Source organism: Balaenoptera physalus (assembly GCF_965194825.1).
Source record: "Balaenoptera physalus genome assembly, chromosome: 3".
Classification (NCBI taxonomy): domain Eukaryota; kingdom Metazoa; phylum Chordata; class Mammalia; order Artiodactyla; family Balaenopteridae; genus Balaenoptera; species Balaenoptera physalus.
Window position 1 is genome coordinate 141,403,941 of NC_138890.1, and position 27,011 is coordinate 141,430,951.

At 42.4% G+C, this 27,011-nt stretch overlaps 1 protein-coding gene and 1 long non-coding RNA gene across 5 annotated transcripts in view; one reads left to right on the top strand and one right to left on the bottom strand.

Annotated features, from left to right (window-relative positions):
• Positions 1-25,600, top strand: part of CCL28 (C-C motif chemokine ligand 28) — a 34,561-nt gene extending 8,961 nt beyond the window's left edge. Inside the window, exons 2-4 of one of the 4 annotated variants that reach the window (XR_014261965.1) lie at positions 11,835-11,961; positions 17,681-19,895; positions 24,284-25,600. Coding sequence is in view for 2 of the 4 variants with exons in the window: in XM_082455960.1 (XP_082312086.1) it covers positions 11,835-11,961; positions 17,681-17,873 (320 nt within the window). In the remaining 2 variants the exon portion in view is untranslated. Of the gene's footprint in view, positions 1-11,834; positions 11,962-17,680; positions 23,337-24,283 lie in introns of those variants that run through there. The other 3 variants (XR_014261966.1, XM_082455960.1, XM_082455959.1) reach the window with 3 other exon arrangements.
• LOC309657936 lies at positions 1,309-7,642 on the bottom strand. Its single transcript, XR_014261974.1, has 2 exons — positions 6,050-7,642; positions 1,309-5,556 (listed from the first exon to the last, which is right to left on the bottom strand). It is a non-coding gene; the product is annotated as an uncharacterized lncRNA (long non-coding RNA).
• Positions 25,601-27,011: the final 1,411 nt, after the last annotated feature.

A 27,011-nucleotide genomic window follows, 5' to 3' on the forward strand; every position in this document is an offset into this window, starting at 1 on the left:
GGGCAAGCCCACTGCTTTCCGTGCCAAATGTCCATTCACGTGTCTGTGTGTCTCAGGTGCCCTGTGGGAGGCTCTAATGAATTCAGGCTGGGAGGAAGGTCAGATAGGGAGGGAGAGAGGGAGGGAGGGAGGGAAGGAGGAAAGTGAATACTGAGCAGCGCAGGGAAGGAGGTATACGTGGCCCTGGCAATTGTCTCAGGCTGAGGGAGGGGATAGGGAAGTGGCCCGTGCCAGTGTGGGACTTTGGGAAATACATTTTGTTTTTTGAGGCATTAAATGTTCCATTATCTTAATGGTGCCTGAAGTGTCCATCTTGATGTGATGGCTCAGTAACTGGCATCCCCAAAATATTCTGCATAAATCAGGGAGCAGTTGACTTACCCATATTTAGAAGCCCTGGACCCTCCTCAAAGATAGGGCATACTCCACACCTGCTGACGTGGCTGCCGGCTCCCAGAACTCAATTCCGACTCCATAAAAATGTCTATCATCCAGTGGCCAAGAGCCGGATTATTTAAAGCCACAATCTAGGGCTTTGTGGGCCTTGCTGTTTTTATTGTGTGTTAAAGACTAAGGGTCCACTTTGTCCAGCAGATACAAGTTGGGGGATTTTGCTTGAGTCCCAAATTGGCTTTCTTCAAATTTCCTGTGACAAGCTACTTTCTCAGTGCAGGATGGCTCCTGATTATAGAGACACTTGCTAGGGACTTGCTGCTTGCATCCTGAAAGAAAACTTTATCTTTTGTTTGTTTTAATCATAGAAGACTCACTGAGGAGGGTTGGAAGAATATACATTTGTGCTTGAAAGTTGTTCTGAACAGTTGGGACTCTGTTTCACCAGGAGTGGTTCCTGAGAAGCCAGACAGGACGTGCCCAGTAAATCTGCCCTTCAGTTTCTCTCCAAGTGTGCCCTTTAGTTAAAACAATAGGTCCTGATTTCCCTGAGTTCAATAACATTATTGGATTTAGCATCTAGATTTGGTTAAAAAAAACCCAATCATCATCTTTATAATGTAGTTCAGGTTTGTTTGTTTGTTTTTAATGTCCTTTTCTATATCTAGAGAAGCAGAGTGGCTTCTTATAATAGCAATCGTCTCAAATTTCAGTCATATATGGGCCCCTTTAAAGAAAAACATTCTCTTTATTCTCAATGATGACCTTTAAATTATTTTACTACATCACTTGATGTATAAATATATAACTAGGTATAAACCCCATATATATGTGTATATGTATGTATCTTCTGCAATTGTAAAACCAAAATAAATTTAAAATTTAAATAAAAACACAACTACAAAGCCAAGAATATTTAAATGTAACAATATTAATTTAATGTAATAGTTAATGTTTGGCCAAAACGAAAATCGCTATTCCAAACATGAATATAGCACTGATACTCGAGGTGCAGGTTTTGAGTTTCATGTGCATAAACTACCCTGTTCAGAATAAGAAGTGTTTTTTCCCCCACCATCTTTTTCTGTTTGAACCCTGATGGTATAATTTGCCCCTCCCTTAGCATGAACCCATTTTGAAATTCCACTCTGTTCTCTTCTTATTGGCCTGGGACAATTAAGATAGTATCTGACTTGGTAACAACACTAGCATAAACTTAAAGCAAAATTCAAATGTCCTGCAAGTGCTCCTTTAAGATGGTCTTCCAGAAGGTCCGAAACATGTCTATTTAAAGATTATCATTGAGATGAAATATTAAATTTAGGCATTGTCTGGAGAGCTCACGGACCCTGAGAACACATCCCCAGAGGTCTATGAAACCCAGTTTAAGAAATGCTGGCATACTGGGAAGAGGGTGAGCTTTGGACTCCAAAACGCCAGGTCAGAATTCTAACTACGTGAACTTGGGGAATTGCTTAACCATTGCTTAACCAAAGCCACACAGATTTTTAAAAACATTAAATAGGACCATGAAAACGTTCCTGTACCCAATTCCAACATGTGTGTAGGTTTCCCCACACCAACAAACAACACCGAATTCCTCTCAATTCTGACACTATTTACCCAGAGATAGAATCAGATTCCACAGGCAAAGGGGTCAGCCCCACAAGGCTGCCCTCCACTTTGGATGCCAATCGCAAGCCCACATTGTTACCTGTGCTTCTGACCAACTGGCTACAAATGGGTGGTTCCAATGATCTCCCTCCTTGGGTTTGATTAATTTGTTAGAGGGCTCAAAGAACTTAGGAAAATCTGGTTACTCACGAGATTACTGATTTATTACAAAGGATATCAAAGGATACGAATCAACAGCTGGATGAAGAGATACATAGGGTGAGGTCGCGAACAAAGGAGCTTCTGTCCTTGTGGAGCTTCGGGCCCAGCATGGCAGCACATGGAAGCATTTTGGTTCCCCAACATAGAAGCTCTCCAAACCCCCTCCTTTTTTTTTGCTTTTATGGAGGCTTTATTACATAGGCATGATTGGTTAACCTATTGGCCATTGGTGATTTTTATTTATTTATTTTTGGCCATGCTGTGCAGCTTGTGGTATCTTAGTTCCTGGACCAGGGATCGAACCCGAGCCCTCAGCAGTGAAAGCGAGGAGTCCTAACCACTGGACTGCCAGGGAATTCCCAGCCATTGGTGATTGATTCAACCTCCAGCCCCTCTCTCCTCCCTGTAAATCTGGGTGGAACTAAAAGTTCCAACCCTAACCAGCCTGCATGCTTAGGTGCTTTGCCAAAGTTACCTTCATTAACATGAACCCAGTTGTGGTGCAAAGGGCTTATTATCAGTAATGACCAGACACTCATTTCACCTTTATGGTTTGAAGCGTTTTCAGGAACTGAGGACAAGAAAACCAAATATTTTAACAACAGATGCTCCCATTGCTCTTATTACAAGGCAATTCCAAGCGTTTTGGGAGCTGTGAGCCAGGAACTTACGTATATTTGAAGATCAAATATATCTGAGAAATATATTTACGTCATGTGAATGACCTATATTTTGGTTGTCTGAATGTCCAAATATAAATATTTCTTATAAATCACAAAATCACAGAACACAATGTACATACTGCTCTATATTTTTTTCCCACTTAATCAAAGGTAACAGCATATCTGTACAACACTCATAGTCATTTCTTAAAAGTATGCATCATTCATTTTAACAGACAACAAATAAACTTCTTGGAACATTAAACTTTCATTCATTCATTATCAATCAAGAGTCCTGTCAAGAGACAGAAACCAGACAATAATTTGTACAGCAAAAGTTTAATACAACAAATTATCAACTATAACAAGAGACAGGCTAGGAGGAGGACACTAACGCATACAGGAATAGCAGATTTTCCCAGGACAAAACACAGTACTCAAGAAAGAGATCCTGCACCCCTTCCGTGCCCGGCTGAGACCAAGACCTTGTTGGAGAGGGCACAGCCATGCTCACTGAATGGCAAAAAAAAAATCACCAGGTCTGCTCCCCAGATTGCAGGGGAAAGTTCTTCACAGGGAGGTGTCTCACTGGAGGGAGAGGGGGCCAAGGATGCGGCGGTCTGGCTCCTTAGTTGTGCAGCTGACAATGTTTATTCTGTGGATACCTTTGAAATGGATGCCTTGGCAATCAAAAGCTTAATGTCAGGCACTTACATTACAATCAAAACAGGTGACTTTCAGGCACTTACACTACAAGGGCCCATCTTAATTTCATAGAATAGGCAATTAAGGGTGAATCTGAAGCTAAGGGGCAATACATTGACAATGGACACATTCCACAAGCACTCAGACACCTGGATACCTACAATGGAGCTGGCACTGTGTTGTATATTGACCTCCAGATGATGTCTTTTTTGTTTCCATTTATTGTTTACTATTTGTCACTTCTGTTCTAAGCACTTAAATGTATAAACTCATACAATCCTCACAACCCTATGAGGTAGGTGTATTACCATCTCCATATTGCAGATGAAGAAACTGAGACACAGAGTATTAAGTAACTCACCCAACATCAGCTAGTAAGTGGCAGAGCCAGGGCTTGAACTTGGTAGTCTGTCTCCACACACCTAATGACTGTGCAGTAATGCCTGTCAGCATGTCTCTACGGCAAAAAATTACCTAACCCCCTTCAAGACTACCCCCTGAGCACTCCAGTGTCCATGATGTAAGAAGTACTGGTGACCAAAGCTGTTCAGATTAACTAAAGAAAAACCCTCATTCACTCTCCATTACACAAACATTATCTCAGGGCTCCAAGAAGTCTCTGGGAGAACTTTATTTGGGCACAGCAGTTTCATGCATCATATCTTCGTGACTCCTTCTTGCCTATATGGTGACAGCAGTGGACACCTTTGTCTGTAGGCATCCACAGTGTGGTATGGCTCCATTAAGGTGTGAAGTTCACTGGAAGGGGAAATGTGTCCCCAACCATATTTGGAACATTTATTTAACTACTATCATTCTTTTTTTAATTAAAAAAAATTTTTTTATACTGCAGTGGTAACAGGGACGAAAAGGGGGAGACAAATCTGAGAAATGTCCAGGGAGTAAAATTTACAGGTGTTTGTGACTGGCTGTGGAGTGCAGGAGGATGGAATGACACACGGGTTTCGTAACTGTAAACAATGGTTAAATGAGATGAGAAAATGAAAAGGAGTAAGTTTAAAGTGGCAGGAGATAATGTCCTCAGTTGGATACAGAGGAATGACTGCATTAGGGGAATGAGGAATTTAGTGTCTTGAAAATCAGGGATATGGAAAATTTCTAGGAAGGAAAGGGTAAAAATGTCACATGCAGCAAGGAGGTCTTCTAAGATGTAAGGAAACTGTCTGCTGGGGTAGGGGCTCTGAGTTCAGGTACAGTGACTCACTAATTTTTGTATACTTAGTGCCTGGAACAATGACTGACACAAGGTAGGCGCTCAATAAACGCTGCTGAATTGTACTGATGTGGCAATTACCTTCATTAGTAAAATAATACTTAAACGATTCAAACTCAAAAAGATTTGTATGAGATATTGTTGCTCTTCTCCCAGGGAAGGTTTTTCTTGACCTAACGAAGCCTAAGTTTTCATTAAAAAAATTTTTTTAAGGAAATGTAGAAAACTTATCAATCCAACCGAAGGGGAAAAAAGCAAAAAAAGATGACTGAAAATACAAAATAAGATGGATAAATAAATTTAACCAAACGTTTAGTGTCACGCTATTAATATCAGAAAAACAGAATTTAAGCAAAAGTCTGTAATAGCACTAGAGGAATCTTAGGGAAGGATAAATACAATCAATCCACCACGAAGGTTCACCCAAGGCTGAGAATAGGGTGAGGAAGTGATGTGACCGAGGTGAGTCGTGCAAGCGCAGGGTCGAATTTTGTTTTTATTTAAAATTGCAGTATTTCATTCATCATATACGTCTTTGTATTAATTCTTATCTTTAAAAATGCTGCATTAAAATGTGACTTGTCTTCGTTACTGAGTTTTTTGGCGCCCCTTTAAATTTGGCACCCGAGGCTAGTGCTTCTACTCGAATCCCGGCTGCATACCGGAAGGGTACTTGTACGCGTTTGAAAATATAGCCCCAAGCGATGTATTGTAAAAGCAGACAGACTGGCAAGAAAAAAAAAAAAACTGACATAATCTCAAGAACAGTGTAAGATTTCTTACCTACGTGCATCAGAAACGGATAGATCAAGCACCCAAAGCACTAACGGAGGTAGGAAAGACGTGCCCAGAGCAACTGACTTTGCCCCACAGGTCCAGGAAGGACAGCCCGCCGTACGCCAGGCTGGCCCTGCGCGCCCCGGCCGGGCTCTCCCGCGCCGCCAGAGCGCGTCCTCAGGAGCCGCCGGGCAGAGGCTGGACTCGCGCTTCCGCTCGGGGAGGTCCGGGCGGCGGGCGCAGGTGCCTGCGGTTCCAGGGTCGCGGCAGGGGAGGCTCGCGCTGGCGGACGTCCGTGGGTGCGTGAGCAACCTGGCCACCACGCCGGTCGCGTGATGTTACTCTCCCGGAGGCGCACTCCTTATACTTGCCCGCTTCTCCGCTCCCGCGCCCTCCCTGCGCCGCACGCACCAAACAACCGCTAAGCGAAAAGCAGGCCCACCTTGCCTGTGGCGCCCAGAAGGTTGCACAGGCGCGGAGACCGGAAAAGCGGCGGGACGTGGCCCAGACAAGCGACGACAAGCACCACCCGCTGCCCGCGGCTGTCGCCCCGCACTCCTCCTCCTCCTCCTCCCCGTCTTTGGGCGGGGGCTTCGGCTTCAGCACCTAGTTTCCCGATCCAAGGCCGCCTTGCCTACAGATAGGTGTAGCGCGACAGCCGTAAAGCGCCGCAGCGTCGTGCTGGTGTCTTTTTCCCATCTTCGTTTTAGTTTCCTCTGATTTTCCTTTTCTAGGGTCGCGAGTTGAACCCTTTATTTTATCGTGTTTGTGTTTTAAATAAATGCACTTAGGCTAAATTTAGCTGTATCCTACCTGTTATAATAAATAGCACCTCCGCTGTTTTCCAGAATAAATGTTTCGTGATTTCACTTTTAACCAATGAGTTCAATGCATTTTTTAGTTTCTAAGCAAATGGTTTTTGTAAATTTATAAATATATTTTCTTTATTATTTAGACCCAGATTTTTAAACAGTTACTTTGCACAGGAACTGCCTCTTCAAACACTATATACTAAAAAAGAACTCAACTATATATACGGTAAGATAGTGCTGTGATGTAGGGAAGGAAAAAATTTTTTTTCCTTCTACCCTTCTAGGTTCTGTACTAGGACCCCTGTAACAAAAGACAGATTAACAAGAGAAAAGCATACAAATTTATTTAATGGGTGCCTTTGAGGCAGGAGATAGATCGGCCCCAAGCTAGGCATTTACAACTGGCCTCCCGTTTACATTTCTTGCGGCAGGAAAAAAGTGGGCTTCAGGCGGGACACTTACAACTAGCCTCCTGTTTGCATTTCCTGAGACAGGAGTTAGATGGGTTCCAGGTTAGATATTTAAAATCAGCCTCCTGTTTACTGTCCAAAATGGAAGCTATAACAGGGACAGGGTAAATAGCCAAGCTTTGTCTCTTGTGGATGCCTTAAGATAACAGTTATGGCAAGAACAAAGAGGGGCAAAACGTTGTTTGAGTAAAGGATCAAGGGATCTCCGTCCCCCCCCCTCCTTGGGGCAAGGGAGACACTAAACATGCACAGAAAGCCTCCTTGGGGGTCAAAAGTCAGGGAACAACGCCAGGCCATGATGAGTCTTGCGTCCCCCCCCCAATCCTTTGTGTTGAGATCCATCTTAGCTGATAAGTGCGTGCTGACCTACGGGGAGGGTCCTGAGACAAATTAGCCTAGGGGGACAAAGCAAGATGATTGGCCAGAAGGGAGACAAGGACCCAGAAAACTGCCCCCTCATAAAGGATTTGAACTTCCCGAAGGTGCGACTCTCTCGGAGTTTGCCTGTGCGTCTTTCCGCATGTACTCTGCTCTTCCAAAACACTTTTTACTTTTCTCTTTACCTTCTGCCTACTCTCCTGAATTCTTTCCTGACAAGGCAGGCAAGAACTGGGGGTTTAGGCCCTAGCCGCTGGCCTCTGTGGTCTAGCAGTTAGGACTCCCGGCCAGGGAACTAAGATCTTGCTTTCAGCTACTGCTCGCTACTGCTTGCTACAAGCTGCCGCTTACTGCTGCGTGCGTCCGAAATCACCTTCACGAGGAAATGAAGATCTAAAGAAGCTGTCTGAGTTACTGAAATGGAGCAGGACCCTATGGTCCTTCCCCCCACCCTCCATGTCGTCAGCCTGCCTTTTATCTGTGGAAAAAATTGAGTCAAAGAATACGTTTCATCAGAGAAGTGAGAAAATGCAGAAACAGGAAAACAGTCAAAGGAGACCAAATTATAATAGTTTAGTCATTAAGCAAAGTCAAGGACTTTTAGTTTCTCCTTAAGGGCTGTAGATAATATTCGGAGCCATACCCTGTGAGCTGTACATAAGCTGCCACAGTTCCAAGAATTGGCCTCGAAAGAAATGGGAACAAACCAACCCCGGAACTGAAGATTAACTGTACCTAAAACAATCGATATGACGCTGGTCAGACCACCGACGACTGTCAGAGCTGACTATTGTTTCTGCACGTAGCCCCCTCCCTCTGTCAATAAAAGCTCTTGCCCCCTGATTGTCAGAGGGGGAGTCGGCCTTTGGACAGGAGTCTGCCCTCCATACCCTGCCCCCACCCCGGTTGCCGGCATCCAAAATAAAGCAAACTTTCCTTTCCACCAACCTGGCCTCTTTGTTGGCTTTTGAGCGGTGAGCAGCTGGACCTGGGTTCAGTAACATTACGACTTATAAGTTGGACAAAGAGTGGTAATTGTGAAAACGTGAGAAGACAAAGGAACTTGGGCTAAAGCAGTTAAGCATGGAAAAGTGACTAGGAACATAAGGCTTAGTTTAACAAGGTTCGTTTGTGCAGATTTTCCTTGTCTTCAGCTTCCTGTGGGGTGGAGATACCATCTCACTTCACCCAGAAGGTGGAGTGATACCACCCTCTGCTGCTAAAAATTTCTTTCTTCCCCAGGTGTTGGGAGAGTACCTTTAACTTGGAAGTTTTCTCTCTTGTTTTTAGGAAGGTCAGAGTACCATTTCTGCATCTGTTGGTTTTTTAAGTGGCTTTAACTTAAAATAATCAACATGCCAGAGTGGCATATTTTGGGGTGGCGTGTTCTGAACTCTTTCGGTGACAAAACATTAGAAATTGTAGATGAAATGTACAATTTCTTAGAAGGCTAAGATATCAAAATTGACTGGAGAAGTTACAGAAAATCTAAGTAAACATGTAACTATTAAGGAAGTTAAGTCAGAATTGAACATCTTTTCTTCAGACAGACAGCAGGCCTAGATGGTTTTAGAGGTTTTACCTAACATTGGAGGGACAGATAATCCTTGTCTTACACAAACTTTTTCAAATAATAGAAAAACAGAGAAAGCTACCCAATGCATTGTTGAGATTAATATAATGTTAACACTCAGAACATTCAAGGATGATATCAGGGGATAAAAGTATGGACTAATCTTTTTTATGAACATAGATGCAAAAATATAAAAATGCAAAAATAAAAATATGTTTTTATATTTATATTTATCATCGAAATCAGAGGAAGTTCCTGGTGGTTCTTTAAAAATGGAAATATTCTGATAGGAAGCTGCTCTAGAAAACCTCTAGGGGGCGATGTTATCTAAAAGAATCTTACCTTTGCCGTAGTCCAAACCACGCTGTTAAGATTCTTCATTGCTTAACTCCTTGTGCACGCTTCAGAGGATTCCATCTTTCTCGGCCTTTTACATTTCCAGCTGCCTCACTAGGGCACCAGTCACATCTGTGAACATATGATAAATGCTGGCCTGCCTCTAGCCTGTCGATAGTTAATCTGTCTTAGGTTAAGTGATCTCCAGGTAAGCCCAGCCTACCTTTATATCTGCGAAATATAATTCAGTTTATTAAGTACATATAGGTCCTGAGTGCTTTTCTGGCTTAAAACTGTGCTTTGAATTGATGTCAGCACTCCAATAACTCAAATTCTTAAGCACATAGGTTTGCCTATGATTCTTAATTCCCACAATGCTTCTGAAAGTCCATTTCATATTTTATAGTTGCCTGGGTTACAACTAATAACAGAAGTATGTGTAGTAGTAACTCTTCATCTTTCTACCCCCAGGGCCCAGCATAGTGATTCACTGTAAAAGAACTCATAGACATAGATATAGATAGTGTTTCATTTATAAGAATTCACATAGTAATTCTTTTCTTTTTAGAATTAATTAGTTTATTTATTTATTTTTGGCTGTGTTGGGTCTTCGTTTCTGTGCGAGGGCTTTCTCTAGTTGCGGCGAGCGGGGGCCCCTCTTCATCGCGGTGCGCGGGCTTCTCACTATTGCGGCCTCTCTTGTTGCGGAGTACAGGCTCCAGACGCGCAGGCTCAGTAGTTGTGGCTCACGGGCCCAATTGCTCCGCGGCATGTGGGATCCTCCCAGACCAGGGCTCGAACCCGTGTCCCCTGCATTGGCAGGCAGACTCTCAAACACTGCGCCACCAGGGAAGCCCCACATAGTAATTCTTATATAGTAAGATGGGTGAATGAATGAATGGTTACATGAATAAACCCAAAACCTTGTTTGGGATATTAAAACAGTTTGACTTGGAGAATAGGAAGCACAGCGTAGCTAAAGAAAGAAACAATTAGTTTAAGGAAATCAATGCATTAATAAATGTGAGGACAACCAGTGTCCTTCTCCCATCGTACTTTTTAAAAAATTGAAATAAGGAATTCCCTGGTGGTACAGTGGTTAGGACTTGGCGCTTTGCTGCTGTGGGCCTGGGTTCGAAGCTCAGCACGCCGCCCCCGCCCCCCAAAAAAGCATATAATTCAGGGAGTTTCCTGGTGGCCTAGTGGTTAGGATTCTGGGCTTTCACTGCCGTGGACCGGGTTCAATCCCTGGTCAGGGAACTGAGATCCCGCAAGCTGCGGGATGTGGCTAAAAAAACCCAAAAAAACAAAAACAAACAAAAAAAGGGACACAATTCAGTGATTTTTAGTATATTCACAGAATTGTACAACCACTACCACTATCAAATTTCAGCCTGTTTCATCAACCGAAAAAGAGACCCTGTACCGATTAGCAGTCATTTCCCATTCCCTCCTACTCCTACTCCCACCCCTGGCAACCACTAATCTGCTTTCTGTCTTGATGGATTTGCCTATTCTGAACATTTCATATAAATGGGATCATACAATATGTGGCTTTTTGAATCTGGCTTCTTTCACTTATAATCTCTCCTTGTCCCAAGAGCAGGGACCTCTATGGCTTAGAGCTGACACCACTGAGGGGTTTTACTCATTTCTTTTAACCTCTAATTCAGGGGCTAACTTCTGTCTGTTATTATGAGACTGCCACCTGCAGCCACTGTTGACTATAATTTCTAATTTTTTTTTTAAAAAGTGTATTACCCACTTGGAAGAATGAGGAGCATAGAATACTGTGTGCATGTGGCATGTAGGAATTTGCAGATACACATTTTAGTAGGAGATTAGGTTTCCTTGCATATTTGTGTTGCCCTTTTCTCCTTATATCTGGGTAACATAAGCTCCTCCTAACCTGACTTCCTGCCCCGGTCACTCCTCACTTTTATCCCCACTTTCTCATCACTGCAAGACAAATTTTCCTAAAACCCTTCTCCTTTCTCAAATCTTTAATGGACTCCATTTCATAAAAGATAAACCTCCTTAGACTCCCATTGACATTCAATGGGGTGTGACCTCAGTCTATGCTTTGAACATACCTCCCATTACTCAGTTTCCCAGCCACTCAGTTCAGACCAAGTGGTCTATTTTTCTCTATTCTCTAAATGTGCCCTGGGCTTTCCTATCTCAGAACTCTTGACCATGCACTTCCTTTGGCCTGGACAAGTTTTCTCCATTTTTCTCCACCCATCCAAGTCCTTAAAGATTCAGTTAAGAACTTCCCTGGTGGGTCAATTTCAAACCTGCTCCAGGGACCCATGTGGTTGCTGCCTTCTGAGCTCACGGGACACTTTGTCAACCTCACCTCTTTAAGCAAGTACGGTTGCAACCCCAGTAACATCATCTGAAGCTGTTTCTCAACTCTTGCCTTGTTTTGTGTCTTTGCTTGTGCTTAGTTTTATCTCCCCCCCCCCCAATATAGTGTAAGTTCTGGAAGGTAGAGACGTGTCCTGCCCTGGAGTCTGCATGCACAAAGCCCCCAGTAAGTGTTTGCCTCTTGCTCCAGTGGGTTAACATTCTGTTTCTCTAGAGTCTTCAAGATAAGAGCCAGGCCAGTGTTGGGTAAACTGTAAGAGTTCACATTTCTTTCTTCTCCTCTTTTAGCCATACTTCCCATTGCCTCCAGCTGCTGCACTGAGGTTTCACATCATATTTCCAGAAGGCTTCTGGAAAGAGTGACTACATGTAGCATTCAGAGAGCTGACGGGGATTGTGACTTGGCTGCTGTCATGTGAGTGTTCTTGGGCAGGGAGGTCTAGACCTGCAGAGTGATCATTTCTCGTCTAGTGAACAATAGGTTGGGGAGACTTTGCCTGATACACAGCATACAAATAATTATTTGAACAAGGGAGGGGAGGGTGGCGTGAATGTGCACTCTCTCTGTGTCAGGATGTCCAGAGGCCCATGCTAACCCTCTGTTCCCTGCACTGCACTGCTGTGCTGAGAGGGAAATGCCTTTAGTCACCAGACAGTGTGCACGACTTTCCTCAGCCAAACAAGGGACATTCTGAGTGAAAACAAAAGCAAAAACAAAAATAAAAACGGAAGGTGACTCTATTCAATTTCATGGCTCTAACTATAATTTTTCCCTGCAAGTAATGGGCTGCTATCATTTTTCCTCTCTGAATTCATCAGAAGTGTATGTAAGATTCAAACAGAAGCGTGGAGGTGTCCATACCTGTCACAAGTGCTACATGCAATCAAGTTCAAATGCCCTTCTTTGCTTTTGATTCTGGGCTATTGGCTCTTGGTGAACCCTCTCACCCCTCCTACCTCCACCCATGGCTCAGCTATTCAAAACTCTGGACTTATATATGTACTCAACGTCTCCACAGAGACTTCAGAATCGGAAATGCATTGGTACTTAGCAAATCTGGGTTCTGACAATAATGCTGTGAGGAAGGCATAAATCATATCCATGTCACACAGGAGAACGCTGTCACTGAGCAGATGACAGAGCTCACCTGGTGACAGATAGCTAGTGAACGGCAGACATGGGATGAGAACCCAGGTCTCTTCGTTCAGAACACTATAGTCCAAGGTCTCTCAAAACAATGGTGGGACTACCCATAAAATGTTCTCCCAAACCCAAAGCATTTGGCACCTTTAAATCATAACAAGGGCACATTAGGCATCTCCCAGGAGTGCTGGTTTTAATACCACTTGTGGCTCCAGGTGACACAAATAAGCCCTTTGGGCTACAAATAAGCCCAATGCCTGAGTTCTTGAGTCACTGGGGAACCTCTTTATTAATTGAATGAATTCAACAAATATATATTGATTAGTGATTATGTACCAAGTACCGTTCTATGTGCAAAGATACAGCAGCAACAAAACAGACTCTGCCCTCCTGCAGTCCCCAGGAGACTCTATCCAACTGGGTCCTGCAGACCATTCTCTGAGATTTAAGATACATATTCCCCCCTTTCAAAGGAATCCATCCACTACTCATCCTTGAGAAACACTTCTCCAAGAAAAGATTCTCAGAAGTTCAGAGGAAGAGTTTGTAAGCTGTTCATGGAGAGACTTTCTTCAGGTCAGGGGGCTGTGAATTCCCTGAAACTTGTGGGTATGGATGTGTGAGCATTTTCTTAGGGAGAAGGTCCATAGAATTTATAAGCTCCTCAAAAGGATCTCATATCCAACAAAGTTTAAATATCACACTTGGGGTTAGATGTACGGAGGAAGACAATTCCTGACCCAAACTTGTAATAAGCACGGGTGTCTGTGGGGGAGAAGGAGAGGACTGGAAATTCTCTCTGTGTCTCCTCAGATCACGCCCCCTCATTGGCGCCCTCAGCTCAGGAGGATTAGTCGGTGGGAACAAGTGACTCCCATAGCAATCCGGGGACTACTAACTGACGAGCTCCCTTCTGAGGGGTTGCTTCACGTTCCCAACGGGCTTGAAAAGCTCCATAGTATGTGCCTGGCCAAGATCCCATCAGTTTTTATTTAATCTGAATACATAGTGCTGGTAATAGTTGGAGAGTGAAAATTCATAGGCAGTTCATGGATAGGCAATGCTCTGGAAAATTGGAAATACCTGGGTATTTGTGTCAGCCCTACCTAGCTGAAGTAAATCTGCCTGAGGCTGCTCTCAGAAATGCTAGATTCTCAGTTTTCAATTCCCTCCACCTCACTGGCATATGTCACCTCATACTGAAAAAGGCTTCAGAACTTGTAAGGGCTCCCGTGGGGCTCCCAGAAAGCCACAGAAAAAGAACCAGAGGAGGTGACTGTGTGTATATGAGTAAGAGATAGATGCTGGGGACTCTCAGGGGACACTATTCTCAGAATTTTCAGAGAAGTTTCTTTGGGTTAAGCAGGTGTGAGATAGAGATCTAAAAGGTATAGGTACAGGGACTTCCCTGGTGGTCCAGTGGGTAAGACTCCACGCTCCCAATGCAGGGGCCCTGGGTTCGATCCCTGATTGGGGAACTACATTCCCCACGCAGGAGCTAAGAAGCCCGCATGCCGCACTAAAAAGTCCACATGCCACAACTAAAGATCCCACATGCTGCAACTAAGACCCAGTGCAGCCAAAATAAATAAATAAATAAATAAAATAATAAATAAATACCAAAAAATAAAAGGTATAGGTACAGAAATATTGCAAGTCCTCACTTCGATAAGGGAAAATATGATCAAAAACATGAGTCTTCATTTTAAAAAGGACTCAAATTTAATTAAAGGGAAACTCTGAAGACAATCACTTGGATCTAAAAATACTTCATCCAAGTACAAGTTTTTAAATTGGCCCCTCTGTGCTGATAAGACAGCTGAAAAATATAGAGTAGTTATGACTTGGTCTCAAATAAGATGAAATTGGACTATGTAGTATTTTGTAATCATAAATTACAGGTCATCTCTGTTGTGTTTTCTGATTCGACATAAATAAATAAATGTTCTCTTGTTTTCAAATTGTTTTACTACAGACCATGTTTTTACTTATCCAAAATGTAGTCCCTTAACCTTGACTGTGTATAAAGACGTTAAGGTTTGAAACAAGTGTTTTAGATGTAGAAACTATTGCAAGCATTGAAAATACAATTCCCAAAAAGCATGTATCAATATTATTAATCACAATTAACTAATATAAATTAACTTACATTGAACTCACTAGATTTATTTCCTTGTCCTTTCTACCTAGAAATAGGTCCTTTGTTTCACACCCTTTAAACAATCGCTGGAATATTTGATGTCTGAGACAGCAGTTTGTTTAAAATTTCTCTACAGTGACTTCATTAAAGAGCTTCTAGCTCTTTCTAAACATAAACACAAGGCAAAGTTGTATATCTTGAGCAGAGCACTGCATTTTTTTGTTTCTGTTTTTGTTTTCATCTTTTGGCCATGCCGTGCAGCATGTGGGATCTTATTTCCCAGACCAGGGATCAAACCCTTGACCCCTGCAGTGGAAGCGCAGAGTCTTAACCACTGGACCGCCAGGGAAGTCCCTGAGTTGTCTTGAGTCATATAGACATTATCTGCTGGGAAGAAAATTTAGAGTTATTGAATAAAGATATTTGGGAATCTTTAGTACTTTTTCAAAAGCGGTGTTGAAGGGCTGTTGTGCTTAGAGGAATAGGTAAAGAAATAAAGTTTAGGGATCAATTATAGGTATAATCTATGGCAGGGCCACCCCTTTAAATCCGCTGGACTGTCGCTAGCTACTCTCTTATGGGTAAAAAAAAAAAATCGAGGGATCAGCCTAATGATTTCTTAGAGTCAAACCTCTTCACCTAGAAGTTCACAACCGGGTGGGTCAGTGCCACCAGAATATTGTGGAGTTGGGGGGAGGGGAGGGAGTCTGAAATAGGCTACCTCCTTGCCTGACATTACCTCGTCTCTTTTTATCCTGATGGAGACACATGGGATACAAGGGGAAGTTTAAGCAGTCTTTAAATTTTAGGATTTTAAAACATCAGAGCATCTTGGATTTGGGAGCTGTGTTCTGGCAGCTGATTTTTCCCTTTGTATTACACTAAGAGGTCGAGACCCCAATGGGTAGGCCTTTGAAAAGGGTCCCACGTGGCAGGTGTTGCCTGTTTTCCTGTGGCTTTCTTCCTCCCTGGATCCTCTGTCTGTATTCCCCCATCCAGGTCTCTCCTGCAGCCCCAGAGCCAGTGCCCCTCCCTGAGGCTCCTCACTCCCCCAGGAACAGTGGCGTTGAGTCCTAGTTCTCTCCTGTGTAACCAATGGGCTTATCTGGGTGTCGGTGGAGTCTTTCTCCACTGGATGTCTGCTCAGGTTCTTGCTGACACCACAGGGAGAGGAGAGAATTTAGTCCTTTGGAAAGGGTAGGAGCTTTAGCTCTTTCTTGTTTGTTGTTTTTTCCTCCACACTAATGCTATAGCCACGTTTTCTCCTATAATAGCTTAAGGCAAACCAACTGGCCATAGTGAGAAGTAGCTTCTCTTTTGAAGACCTCTCAATCTACTACACTTAGAGAATGTGTTGTCTTCCTATTAAGATGCCTCACTTCTTTCAAATTAACAATCCCACATGCTGGCTTTATTATGCCCAAGTGCATTCAAGCCTTTCCCAACTTTTCCTCCCATTTTAGGAGTCCCCACATTAGCTGATGGTTCCTCTTGGGTCATCTGGAGAGATGGCAGCCTACTCTCTATCACGGTTTTTTCCCCCAGAGAAAAGGGTAGGGGGTTTCAATTTATCCAGATACAGAAATATTGAATATGTAGAGCCAGCAGGATCTGCAACATTTAATAAAAAGCTGAATGGCATCTGATGGGGTATTAAAAGTCACAATATCTTTTGTTAACAAGAAATTCTTCTAGTTACCAGAAATTGTGAATGGTGCTCTAGGAGTCTCCCACCCCAATGTCAACATTTCATACAGAAAAATGAAAACGAAAACAAATTCTGAGACATGGTATAGATCTATATTATATTAAAAGGTTAATAAATGTCTAGAACATTTTAGTTGATTGTTTTGTTGAAACAAAACCAGATTGTTCTTATTCTGAACAATTTTCACTTCATATCTACAACTAATTACTGGATTCCTGCTCTGAACAAGGCCTTTTCAAGACACTTCCAGACTATTCCTCCTTCGAGCCTCCACAGAAAAAGGAGAGAGTCTGAGACAAGTACTCAGATAAAAGGTGGAGTAAACTAAGTGCCAGAAGAGAGGTAACAAGCGCCACGGAGATTCAAAGGAAAAAAGAGGGCATTTAGCTGAGAGGATCTAGAGAAACCTTAAGGAGGAGGATGTGTTTAAGATGGGCAGTGAGGAAGGAATTGGTTTTGTTGGGTGCTTGGGGTCAGGAAAGAGAATTGTTTTCACGTGGTTTCTCTCCTTCCCTCCCCCTCCTCCTCCCCCTCCCCTCCTCCTCCCCTCCCCCTCCCCTCCCCCTCCAATTCCTTCTCCTTCTCCTTTTAGTATTTTCTGCAGGTGTCTGAGGAACCACAGGCAGCACCATAGTAAAGATTCATCCTTGTGGTCCTCAGCTTTAGGATTCAGTCTATGTCCAAAGATACACTGTCCCAAAGTGGGAACTGCCTATAAGTTCACTAAGTTTTTTTTTTTTTTAATTATTTCAGAAGGAGATTTTTTTTTTTAAGTATTAGCACCTTTAATTAATTAATTATTTATTTATTTATGGCTGTGTTGGGTCTTCGTTTCTGTGCGAGGGCTTTCTCTAGTTGCGGCGAGCGGGGGCCACTCTTCATCGCGGTGCGCGGGCCTCTCACTACCGTGGCCTCTCTTGTTGCGGAGCACAGGCTCCAGACGCGGAGGCTCAGTAGTTGTGGCTCATGGGCCCAGTTGCTCCGCGGCATGTGGGATCCTCCCAGACCAGGGCTCGAACCCGTGTCCCCTGCATTAGCAGGCAGACTCTCAACCACTGCGCCACCAGGGAAGCCCCAAGTTCACTAAGTTTTTACTGACTTGTACTTTCTATCAGTGATTTTTTTTCTTCCTTTCTTGGCAGCCTTCACGTCAAGCGCAGAAGAATCTGTGTCAGCCCGCACAGTCACGTTATTAAGCAGTGGATGAAAGAACAAGCAGCCAAGAAAGATGCTAAAGGCAACATTTGCCATAAGAAGAAACACCACGGCAGGAGGAACAGTAAAGGGGCACATCAGCGGAGGCATGAAACACATGACCATAAAACTCCTTATTAGAGAGAGTACAGATGAAGGTACACAGATGAGTCCTGAGTGAACTTGGCCATGGCTGGCTATAAATATATCATGTGAATGTTCCAACAGGGAACAAGGCAAAGCAAAATATATTTTTTTAAAGGAACAATTATACAGATGCAAATGTAGCCAATAATATAATCAACTGAAAAATGAAATGAAGAGAGAATACTTATCTTCACATAATATTTTAAGCGCAGCATACAAATCGAATTTCTCCAGCTTTTTTATTATGATGTTTTCCAAACCTACAGAGAAGTGGAAAGAATGGTACCGCGAACATCTGTATGCCTTTACCTAGATTAATCCTTGGTAATATTCTGCCACATTTGTTTTGTTCTCTATCTTCTCTCCCTTCTCTCCTTGTACATGTATATATAAAACATTATATACATAAAGATATAATTTTTTTCGCTGAACGATTAACCATTTGAAAATAAGTTACAAACATCATGACACTTCATTCCTAAACTTTTTTAGTGTTAAAACTTGGCATCCCTCAAGAATAAAGACATTCTCTATATAATCGCATAATCAGCTTTATACCTAGCAACAATTTCATCATATATATGATATAATATATATGTTCATATTCCACATTCAAATTTCCCCAACTATCTCCAGAGCATAGATTTTTTTCAACCAATTAATCAAGGTTCACATATTGCAATTGTTATATTTCTTTTTTTTGGAATTTTGGAATTTTATTTTTTTATACAGCAGGTTCTTATTAGTTATCCATTTTATACATATTAGTGTATACATGTCAATCCCAATCTCCCAATTCATCACAGCACCACCCCCCAGCTGCTTTCCCCTCTTGGTGTCCGTACGTTTGTTCTCTACATCTGTGTCTCAATTTCTGCCCTGCAAACCGGTTCATCTGTACCATTTTTCTAGGTTCCACATATATGCGTTAATATATGATATTTGTTTTTCTCTTTCTGACTTACTTCACTCTGTATGACAGTCTCTAGATCCACCCACGTCTCTATATATTTCTTTAGTATCTTTTCATCTAAGAAAGTCCCTCTGCTTTTTTTCTTTCTTTCTTCCCATGGCATGAACTTTAAAAAAAAAAAGATTGTAGGCCAGAACCTGTTCTACATTCTGGGTTTGCCTGTTTCCTCAGGATCATGTTCAGATTTAACATTTTTTGGTAAGAATGCTTCCTATGTGAATTAGTATATTTCTTATTGCACCATTTAGAGTTCGTGAGCAGTGGAGTTCATTTTCTACATAGGAAACTTTTAGCTGAATATCACCTTAAAACATGTACTAGTTTGTGTATCTGCCGTTGTTTGGACTGACAGATTTGGATGCTGAAAAAAAACGCCTGCTTTGCTCTGGGGGCCATCTGCCTCCCAGAGTCAGTTCTTGGCGCTTGTAAGCGGTCCAGAGTTGGGTCCTGTGTGGGATGATTTTAGGGTTTCCTAAACAAGGAGCCTACATTCTTTCATTCCTAACCCACCTTTCCCACGCCCTGTGGGTTGGTCCCCAAGGCTCTGCTGCTCTTTTGGCCTCCTTGCTCAGAGGCTTTGGGATGTAGAGTAAGAGGTAGTTTTCATAAACAGCCACCAGATGGCAGGAGCCAGGGTCCACTCAGCCAGGCGTCAGGCGTCTGAGTCGCTGCCGGCCGCTCTCTGGCACTGGTGTTCCCAGCATGACTTCGAGGTGTTCATGAAGCACACGGAGGTGCTGAACCTAATGTAGGTTAAAATATCACCAAATGACCGTTTGTCTAATACTCCTCACTGACACTAATTTAGCATGTGATTTATTTATTCTTACCATCAATCCTGCGAGTTTTGTATTGATGTTTCTACTTTATGGATGAGGAAACCAGAAGCTCATGGGGTAAAATGACTTGCCCAAGGGCACACAGTATGTGGCAGAGACAGCCTTGTACCCAGGTCTCCAGACGCCTCCTGTTCTCCCATCAGCCCCAGCAGTCGAGCCTAGAAGGTGTGGACATGGAAGTGGGGCAGAAGAGGAGGAATTCAGGTAAAGATCTGGGCATCAGGTGCTCCACAAAGGGCCAGGGATGCCTGCTGACAGTTTTGCTTGGGTCTAGAATTAAGACATGTTGCTACTGGCATTGGTGCTAATACTGGCAAAAAACGTCTTCATAGATTAGAACAGGCCCCAACATGATTTTATTGAGTTTTGCACTCTTAGGCAGTGAAGGAAATTGCACACTATTTATGGCCTTTGTTCTACAAAATCTCCCTCACCAGCTGCTTCTTTTCAACTTAAAGACAGATTTTGTCAGAAAATGAGGCATGCTTCCACTCAACTCCATCATGCTTTTTAATATGATAATATGATAAAGCAGGTAATCCTGAGGAAAACAATTCCTAAATGTCTTAGTCCGTTCCAGCTGCAATAACAAAATCTAATACCGCAGATTGGGTGACTTATAAACAAACCTTTATTTCTCACAGTTCTGGAGGCTGGGAAGTCCAGGGTCACAGTGTTGGCAGATGCGGTGTCTGGTGACGGCTCTCTTCTGGGTTGGAGACTGCTGACTTCTCTCTGCGTCCTCACAAGGTGGAAAGGACTAGGGAGCTCTCTGGAACCTCTGTCACAGGGCACTAGTCCCATTCATGAGGGTTCTATGCTCATGACAAGAGCACCTCCCAAAGACCCCGTCTACTGATACCATCAGCTTTGGGGGTTAAGATATCAACATATGAGTTTTAGGGGGACACAAACATTCAGACCATAGCGCTAAATATTCCCTTTTGATCTTGTAGTCCTATCATCCAGTGTCATCAAATTGCAGGTTCTAAAAGCTGAAGAAAGTGACATTAAATTAAAAATAATTAATAAAATAAGGTAATAATATGGGAGTAACTTAAAGTCAATCACAAGTTTTAAAATTAATTAATCATAGCAGACAACATTAATGAAAAATTAAAATAAAAACATTGGTCTCTAATCCTCTCAACCAACAGCTTGAATTATTTTCAATTTTGTCTCCCTTCCAGTCCAGATCCAGAATTCTGCACAATTTTTTGTAGCTATAAGGACAGTAAGTTTTATGCGATATTTTAAAATATTGATTTTACTGCAATGCAAATAAATGAAGCTTTGTATAAGGACCACATGCCTGGGAGAACAGCTTCTTAAAGAAATTCCATTTTACAGGCCATCACATGTGCTTATTAAAACATTACTGTGTCACCAATACTGCACTATGAATATATCACCCAGGTTAACCCTCTAAGTTTTTTTTTTTAGATTACATTTTTTTTTAAATAATGCAAGTGTGTAGTAAAAAATAAAAGAAAAAGAAAAAGTGCAGCAGAATTTAGCATGAAAAACAACATCCTCTCACTCTGTCCTCCCTCTTCCCAGACCTGCTTCTTTGAGGCACCCTCTTAAGTTTTTTAAAAGTTTTCGTTCTTCTGGAGGTGTAGGGGAGGAAAAAGTTTTTCTCCACCTTCTTATTGTCGCTGGCTGGGTCTGCAAACTAAACTGACAAAGACAGATTAACAAGAGAAAACATACACATTTATTTAATATACATTTTTTGTGACATGGGAGACTTCAAAGGGAAATGAAGACCCAAAGAAACAGACCTGAGTATTTTTATGCCGAGTTTGATGGTGAGTGGATAGTCATAGAGGAATGTGATAGGTCAAAGAATATGAAGGCAGTGTAGTCAACTGGGAGAAACTTAGCAAGACCTGTTTGTTGGGATTCCTTTCTATGTCCCTTTGTCCTCAGAAATAAGACTGCTCCTCTCCTCCATGTATAGGGAGAACACCTGTCACCTGAGGGTTTTATGACCTGTTTCAGGGAGGAAGGGTGGGGGAAGGTCAGAGTGACCTTCCTGCTTCTGCTGTTTTCTCAAACTCCTTCAGCTTAAAATATTCAATATTCAAGGTGCCGTATTTTGGGGTAGTGTGTGCAGAACCCCATCAGTGGTTACCTCCATAATTTCAAGTGAAATGCTTAAAATATTATTTATTTTTTAATCAATTTTAGGCAATCTCTGTTGTCTCCTCATTACTTCCTATTTCCCTTCCCTTCTCCCTCCTCATCTTGATAGTTTTATCACTACTGTTTTTCCTTATCTTTATAACTTATAATATACCCACCTTCCATTCATTAGTCTGTTAATCCTAGAATTTCAATCTCCTCTTTATGTAAGATGTAGATAATACCCCATTCTCCTTTTCTTTTCCTCCTATCCTTCCATCTTGCATCTTGTGTCATATCAGCTATATTTTTACATTTATGTAACTATAATTCTGTACTATAATAATAATCATCTTTCATGCTTTAAGCCAGGGCCTCTCAACTCTAGCACTACTGACATCTTGGGCTGGGTAATTCTTTACTGTGGGGACTCTCCTATACATTATAGGTGGATTAGCAGTATCTCTGTCCCCTACCTACTACATGACATTCAAAAATGTCTCCAGATATTGCCAAATATCTCCTAGGAGAGAGGAGTAAAATTACTCCCAACCCTAGTTGGGAATCACTAGTCTAGAATCTAAGGTAGGTTCTAAAATTGAAAACTGTATTGCTGGAAATTTTCTAAAATGATCCCCAAACTTCCCTGCCCTGACACAAACCTTCTCCCAAATACTAATCTAGGTATTGCAGCAAAAGTTTTTAAGGTCACAAATCAGTTGACCTTAAGATAGGGAGGGACTTCCCTGGGGGTCCAGTGGTTAAGACTCCATGCTCCCAGTGCAGAGAGCCCGGGTTCGATCCCTGGTCAGGGAACTAGATCCCATGTGCTGTAACTAAGACCCAGCGCAGCCAAATAAATAAATATTAAAAACAAAAAAAAGATAGGGAGATTATCTGGGTGGGAATGACTTAATCACAGGAGCCCTGTAAGTCTGGGTCTAGAGGTCAAAAGGGTAGTCAGAGAGTTTCAAAACATGAGAAGAATTCAACATGCCATACCTGGCTTTGAAAACAGAAGGGCCAAGTCCCAAGGAATGTAGATGGCCTATAGTTGCTGAGAGAGGCCCCAGGCTGACAGATAGCAAAGAAACAGGCACCTCAGTCCCACAACTACAAGGAACCTCATTCAGCCAGGAACAAGAATCAGCCTGCAGCAGATTCTCCTGCGGAGCCTCCAGAGGGAATGTAGTCCAGCCAATATCTTGATTTCAGCCTTCTGAAACCCTAAGCAGAGAACCCAGTCACACCACATCTGGACTTCTGGTGTACAGACAGTGAGCTAATAAATGGGTGTGGGTTTAAGTGGTTAAATTCATGGTACTTTGTTATGCAGCAATAGGAAATTAACACAACCAATAAATGGCACTTTTATTTACCATCCTGACTATGTAAGTATTGTTCGCTGCCGGGCCAAGTAGTGTGCTAGAGTTTAATATCCTTCTCTAACAATGAACTGTGTATAATTCACTATTCAGGCAACTTGAGCCTAATGAAACATGACTACTTTCTACATTATTTGCGTGTTTTAGATATTTTACTTCTTTCTCAGGAGTAGCCAGGTCTCCCTGTGAGCTCTGGATTTTTGTATTATCCATGAACAAATGGAAATCTGACGTGTTTCACAATTTATATAACCAATTTGATGCTCTTTTGACAATTGTAGCAATTTTCATCTTATTATTTTATTTTTATAAAATCATGCTTTCCCTGTGGTAAATATAAGAGAACTCCAAGTTCATCCCATCCTACCCCCAATGCTGTGATTATGCTCTTCCTTATAATTCACTGACAGATAATTTGATCAATTGGTATATTGTAGTCTCTCCATCTTGTTGCCATTCTACCACTGCAGAAACTACTGAAAAAGTAAACATCTCCTTCTTTCATTCAGGGTTTAGCACATAGTAGGCACTCAAATATTTACTGAGAAAACATTTGTAGGCAACTGACCTCTTGCTTGGCCAATTCCAATGAAAATAAGACACCACAGAAGAGTCCTGAATTCCTGTAATGAACAGCCTCTACTGAAGAGTGAGAGGGATACTAAGGGTTAAATTCTGCAAGGTCCTGGCCTGGGAGAGTACACCAACTAAACCCAGTATGACTGGGTTCCATTGTTTTCAAGCTTTTCTTAATCTCAGAAGTTTTACATTTTTTACCTCTTCCCTACATCTCTGACTCCAGCCTGTTCATAACACGGACTTTATCTTCATTACTGATTATCTTTCTCCCAGGGCACAATCATCTGTATCAGGGAATTACAGAACTTTCTTTGCAGAGGAGGTAGGGCAGAAGAAACAGCTTCTGGCAGATTGACTTTGCTAAACCCAGATCACAGTGAAGGCAAATTGTACAATCTGCGAGAAAACCTAGGTTTAGGAAGAAGTGGGGTGATAGGGGTCTTGGGGATTATAAAAGGGTGAAGAAAAGAGGTGACTCCCTATTTGATTCTCAACTTTCAGAGTTACCCTGGACCCACCAAAATGGCTAAAATTAAAAAGACGGAGAGGGCTTCCCTGGTAGCACAGTGATTAAGAATCCGCCTGCCAATGCAGGAGACACGGGTTCGAGCCCTGCTCCAGGAAGATCCCACATGCCGTGGAGCAACTAAGCCCGTGCGCAATGACTACTGAGCCTGTGCTCTAGAGCCCGCGAGCCACAACTACTGAGCCTGTGTGCCACAACTACTGAGGCCTAAACACCTAGAGCCTGTGCTCTGCAACAAGAGAAGCCACCACAATGAGAAGCCTGCGCACCGCAACCAAGAGTAGCCCCCGCTCTCTGCAACTAGGGAAAGCCAGCACGCAGCAACAAAGACCCAATGCAGCCGAAAAAAAAAAAAAGGAGAAGATACCAAATGTTGGTGAGGATATGGGGTAATTGGGACCCTTATGTGTGCCGGTGGGGATGTAAACTAATAAAAATCACTTTGGAAAACTGTTCAGTAGTATCTACTAAAGCCAGATACCTACCTTATGACCCAGAAATTCCACACTTAAGCAATATCTGGTTAAGTAAATATGTTCACCAAAACACATGCATAAGAATGTTCATAGCACCCCCAAAAATACAACTACCTAAGTGCCCATCAGCAGTAGAATGGATAGATTTTAAATGTTACACTCATTACTGGAGAGGGTATGGAGAAAATGGAACCCTCCTACACTGTTTGTGAGAATGTAAATTGGTGCAGCCACTATGGAAAACAGTATGGACTTTTCTTTAAAAAACTGAAAATAGAGTTACCATATGATCTAGCAATCCCACTCCTGGGCATATATCCAGACAAAACTCTAACTCGAAAAGACACATGCACCCCAATGTTCACTGCAGCACTATTTACAATAGCCAAGACACGGAAGCAACCTAAATGTCCATCAACAGATGAATGGATAAAGAAGATGTGAGTGGAATGGAATACTACTCAGCCATAAAAAAGCATGAAATAATGCCATTTGCAGCAATATGGATGGACCTAGAAATTATCATACTAAGTGAAGTAAGTCAGAAAGAGAAAGACAAATACCATATGATATCACTTATATGTGGGAACTAAAAAATGATACAAATGAACTTATTTACAAAAGAGAAACAGACTCATAGACACAGAAAACAAACTTATGATGACCAAAAGGGAAGTGCTGGGGAGGGATAAATTAGGAGTCTGGGATTAGCAGATATGAACTACTGTATATAAAACAGATAAACAACAAGGTCCTACTGTATATAGCACAGGGAACTATATTCAATATCTTGTAATAAACTATAATGGAAAATTATCTGAAAAAGGTCTGAGTCACTTTGTTGTACACCAGAAACTAACACAACATTGTAAATCAACTATACTTCAGTAAAAAAAAAAAGTTACATTCATAAAATGAAACAGCATCCATCAATGAGAAATGACAATCTATAACTCATGCATCAACATGGATGTATCTCACACGTATATTGATCAGACACAAAGGAGCCAGTATTATTTATCTGTTGATATGTAAAAAATTAATCCAAAACTTAATGCTTAAAGTGGCTTAGCTGGATGATTCTGGCTCAGGGTCTCTCATGAGGTTGCAGTCAAAAAGTTGGCAGGGGCTGCAGGCACCTGACGGCTTGACTGGGGCAGGAGGACCCTCTTCTAAGGTGACCTGCTCACTTGGCCGTTGGCAGGAGTCCTCGGTTCCTTGCTTATCTGAGTGTTGGTAGAATGCTTTGTGATCCTCCTCTTGCTGGCACTCTCTCTTGTGTTCTTGGCTTACTTGCTCTATTATTTTCCTAGAGCTGCCTTAACAAAGTACCACAAACTGGGTGGCTTAAACAATAGAAATTTATTGTTTCACAGCTCTGGAGTCTAGAAATCAAGGTGTAGGAAGGGTTGGTTCCTTCTGAGGGCTGTGAGGAAGAATCTGTTCCATGCCTTTCCCCCAGTGGTTTGCTGGCAATTGGCATTCCTTGACTTGTCTAAACAGGAGACTGATCCCTTCATCTTTGCAGGGTGTTCTTTCTGTGTGCATATATCTATATTCAGATTTCCCCCTTTTATAGAGACATCAGTCCATATTAGATCGAGGCCTACCTTAACGACTTCATGTTAACTGATTACATCTGTGATGATCCTATTTAGAAATAAGGTCACATTCTGACACACTGGGGGTTGGGACTTCAACATATGAACTTGTGGCACACAATTAAACCCTTAACACTTGTCTTAATGAAGCAAGTTGCCATGTGAGAAAGGCCCACTTGGCAAGGAACTGAGGGTGACCTCTAGCCAATAGCCATTGAGTATCAGAGTCCAGTGGCCTGTGAAGAACTGAATACAGCCAACAACCATGTGCGTGAGCTTGGAAGTGGATCCTTCCCCAGTTGAGGCTTGAGATGACTACAGCCCTGACCAACACCTTGATGACAGCTTGTGAGAGGCCCTGGGCTGACATCTTGATTGAGCCTTTTTTTGGGGGGGGTGGTGAAGTAGAAAAGAATAGCTTTATTGCTTTGCCAGGCAAAGGGGGCCACAGCGGGCTAATGCCCTCAAAACTGTGTGTCCCAACCTGGAGGGAGTAGTGAGAAGTTTTAGAGTAGTGGTTCAAAGAGGGTGTGATCAGCTCGTGGACACTCTTCTGATTGGTTGGTGGTGAGGTAAGTGGGAGTCAGCATCCACCTTCTAATTCCAACTGGTCTGGGGTCTACGTG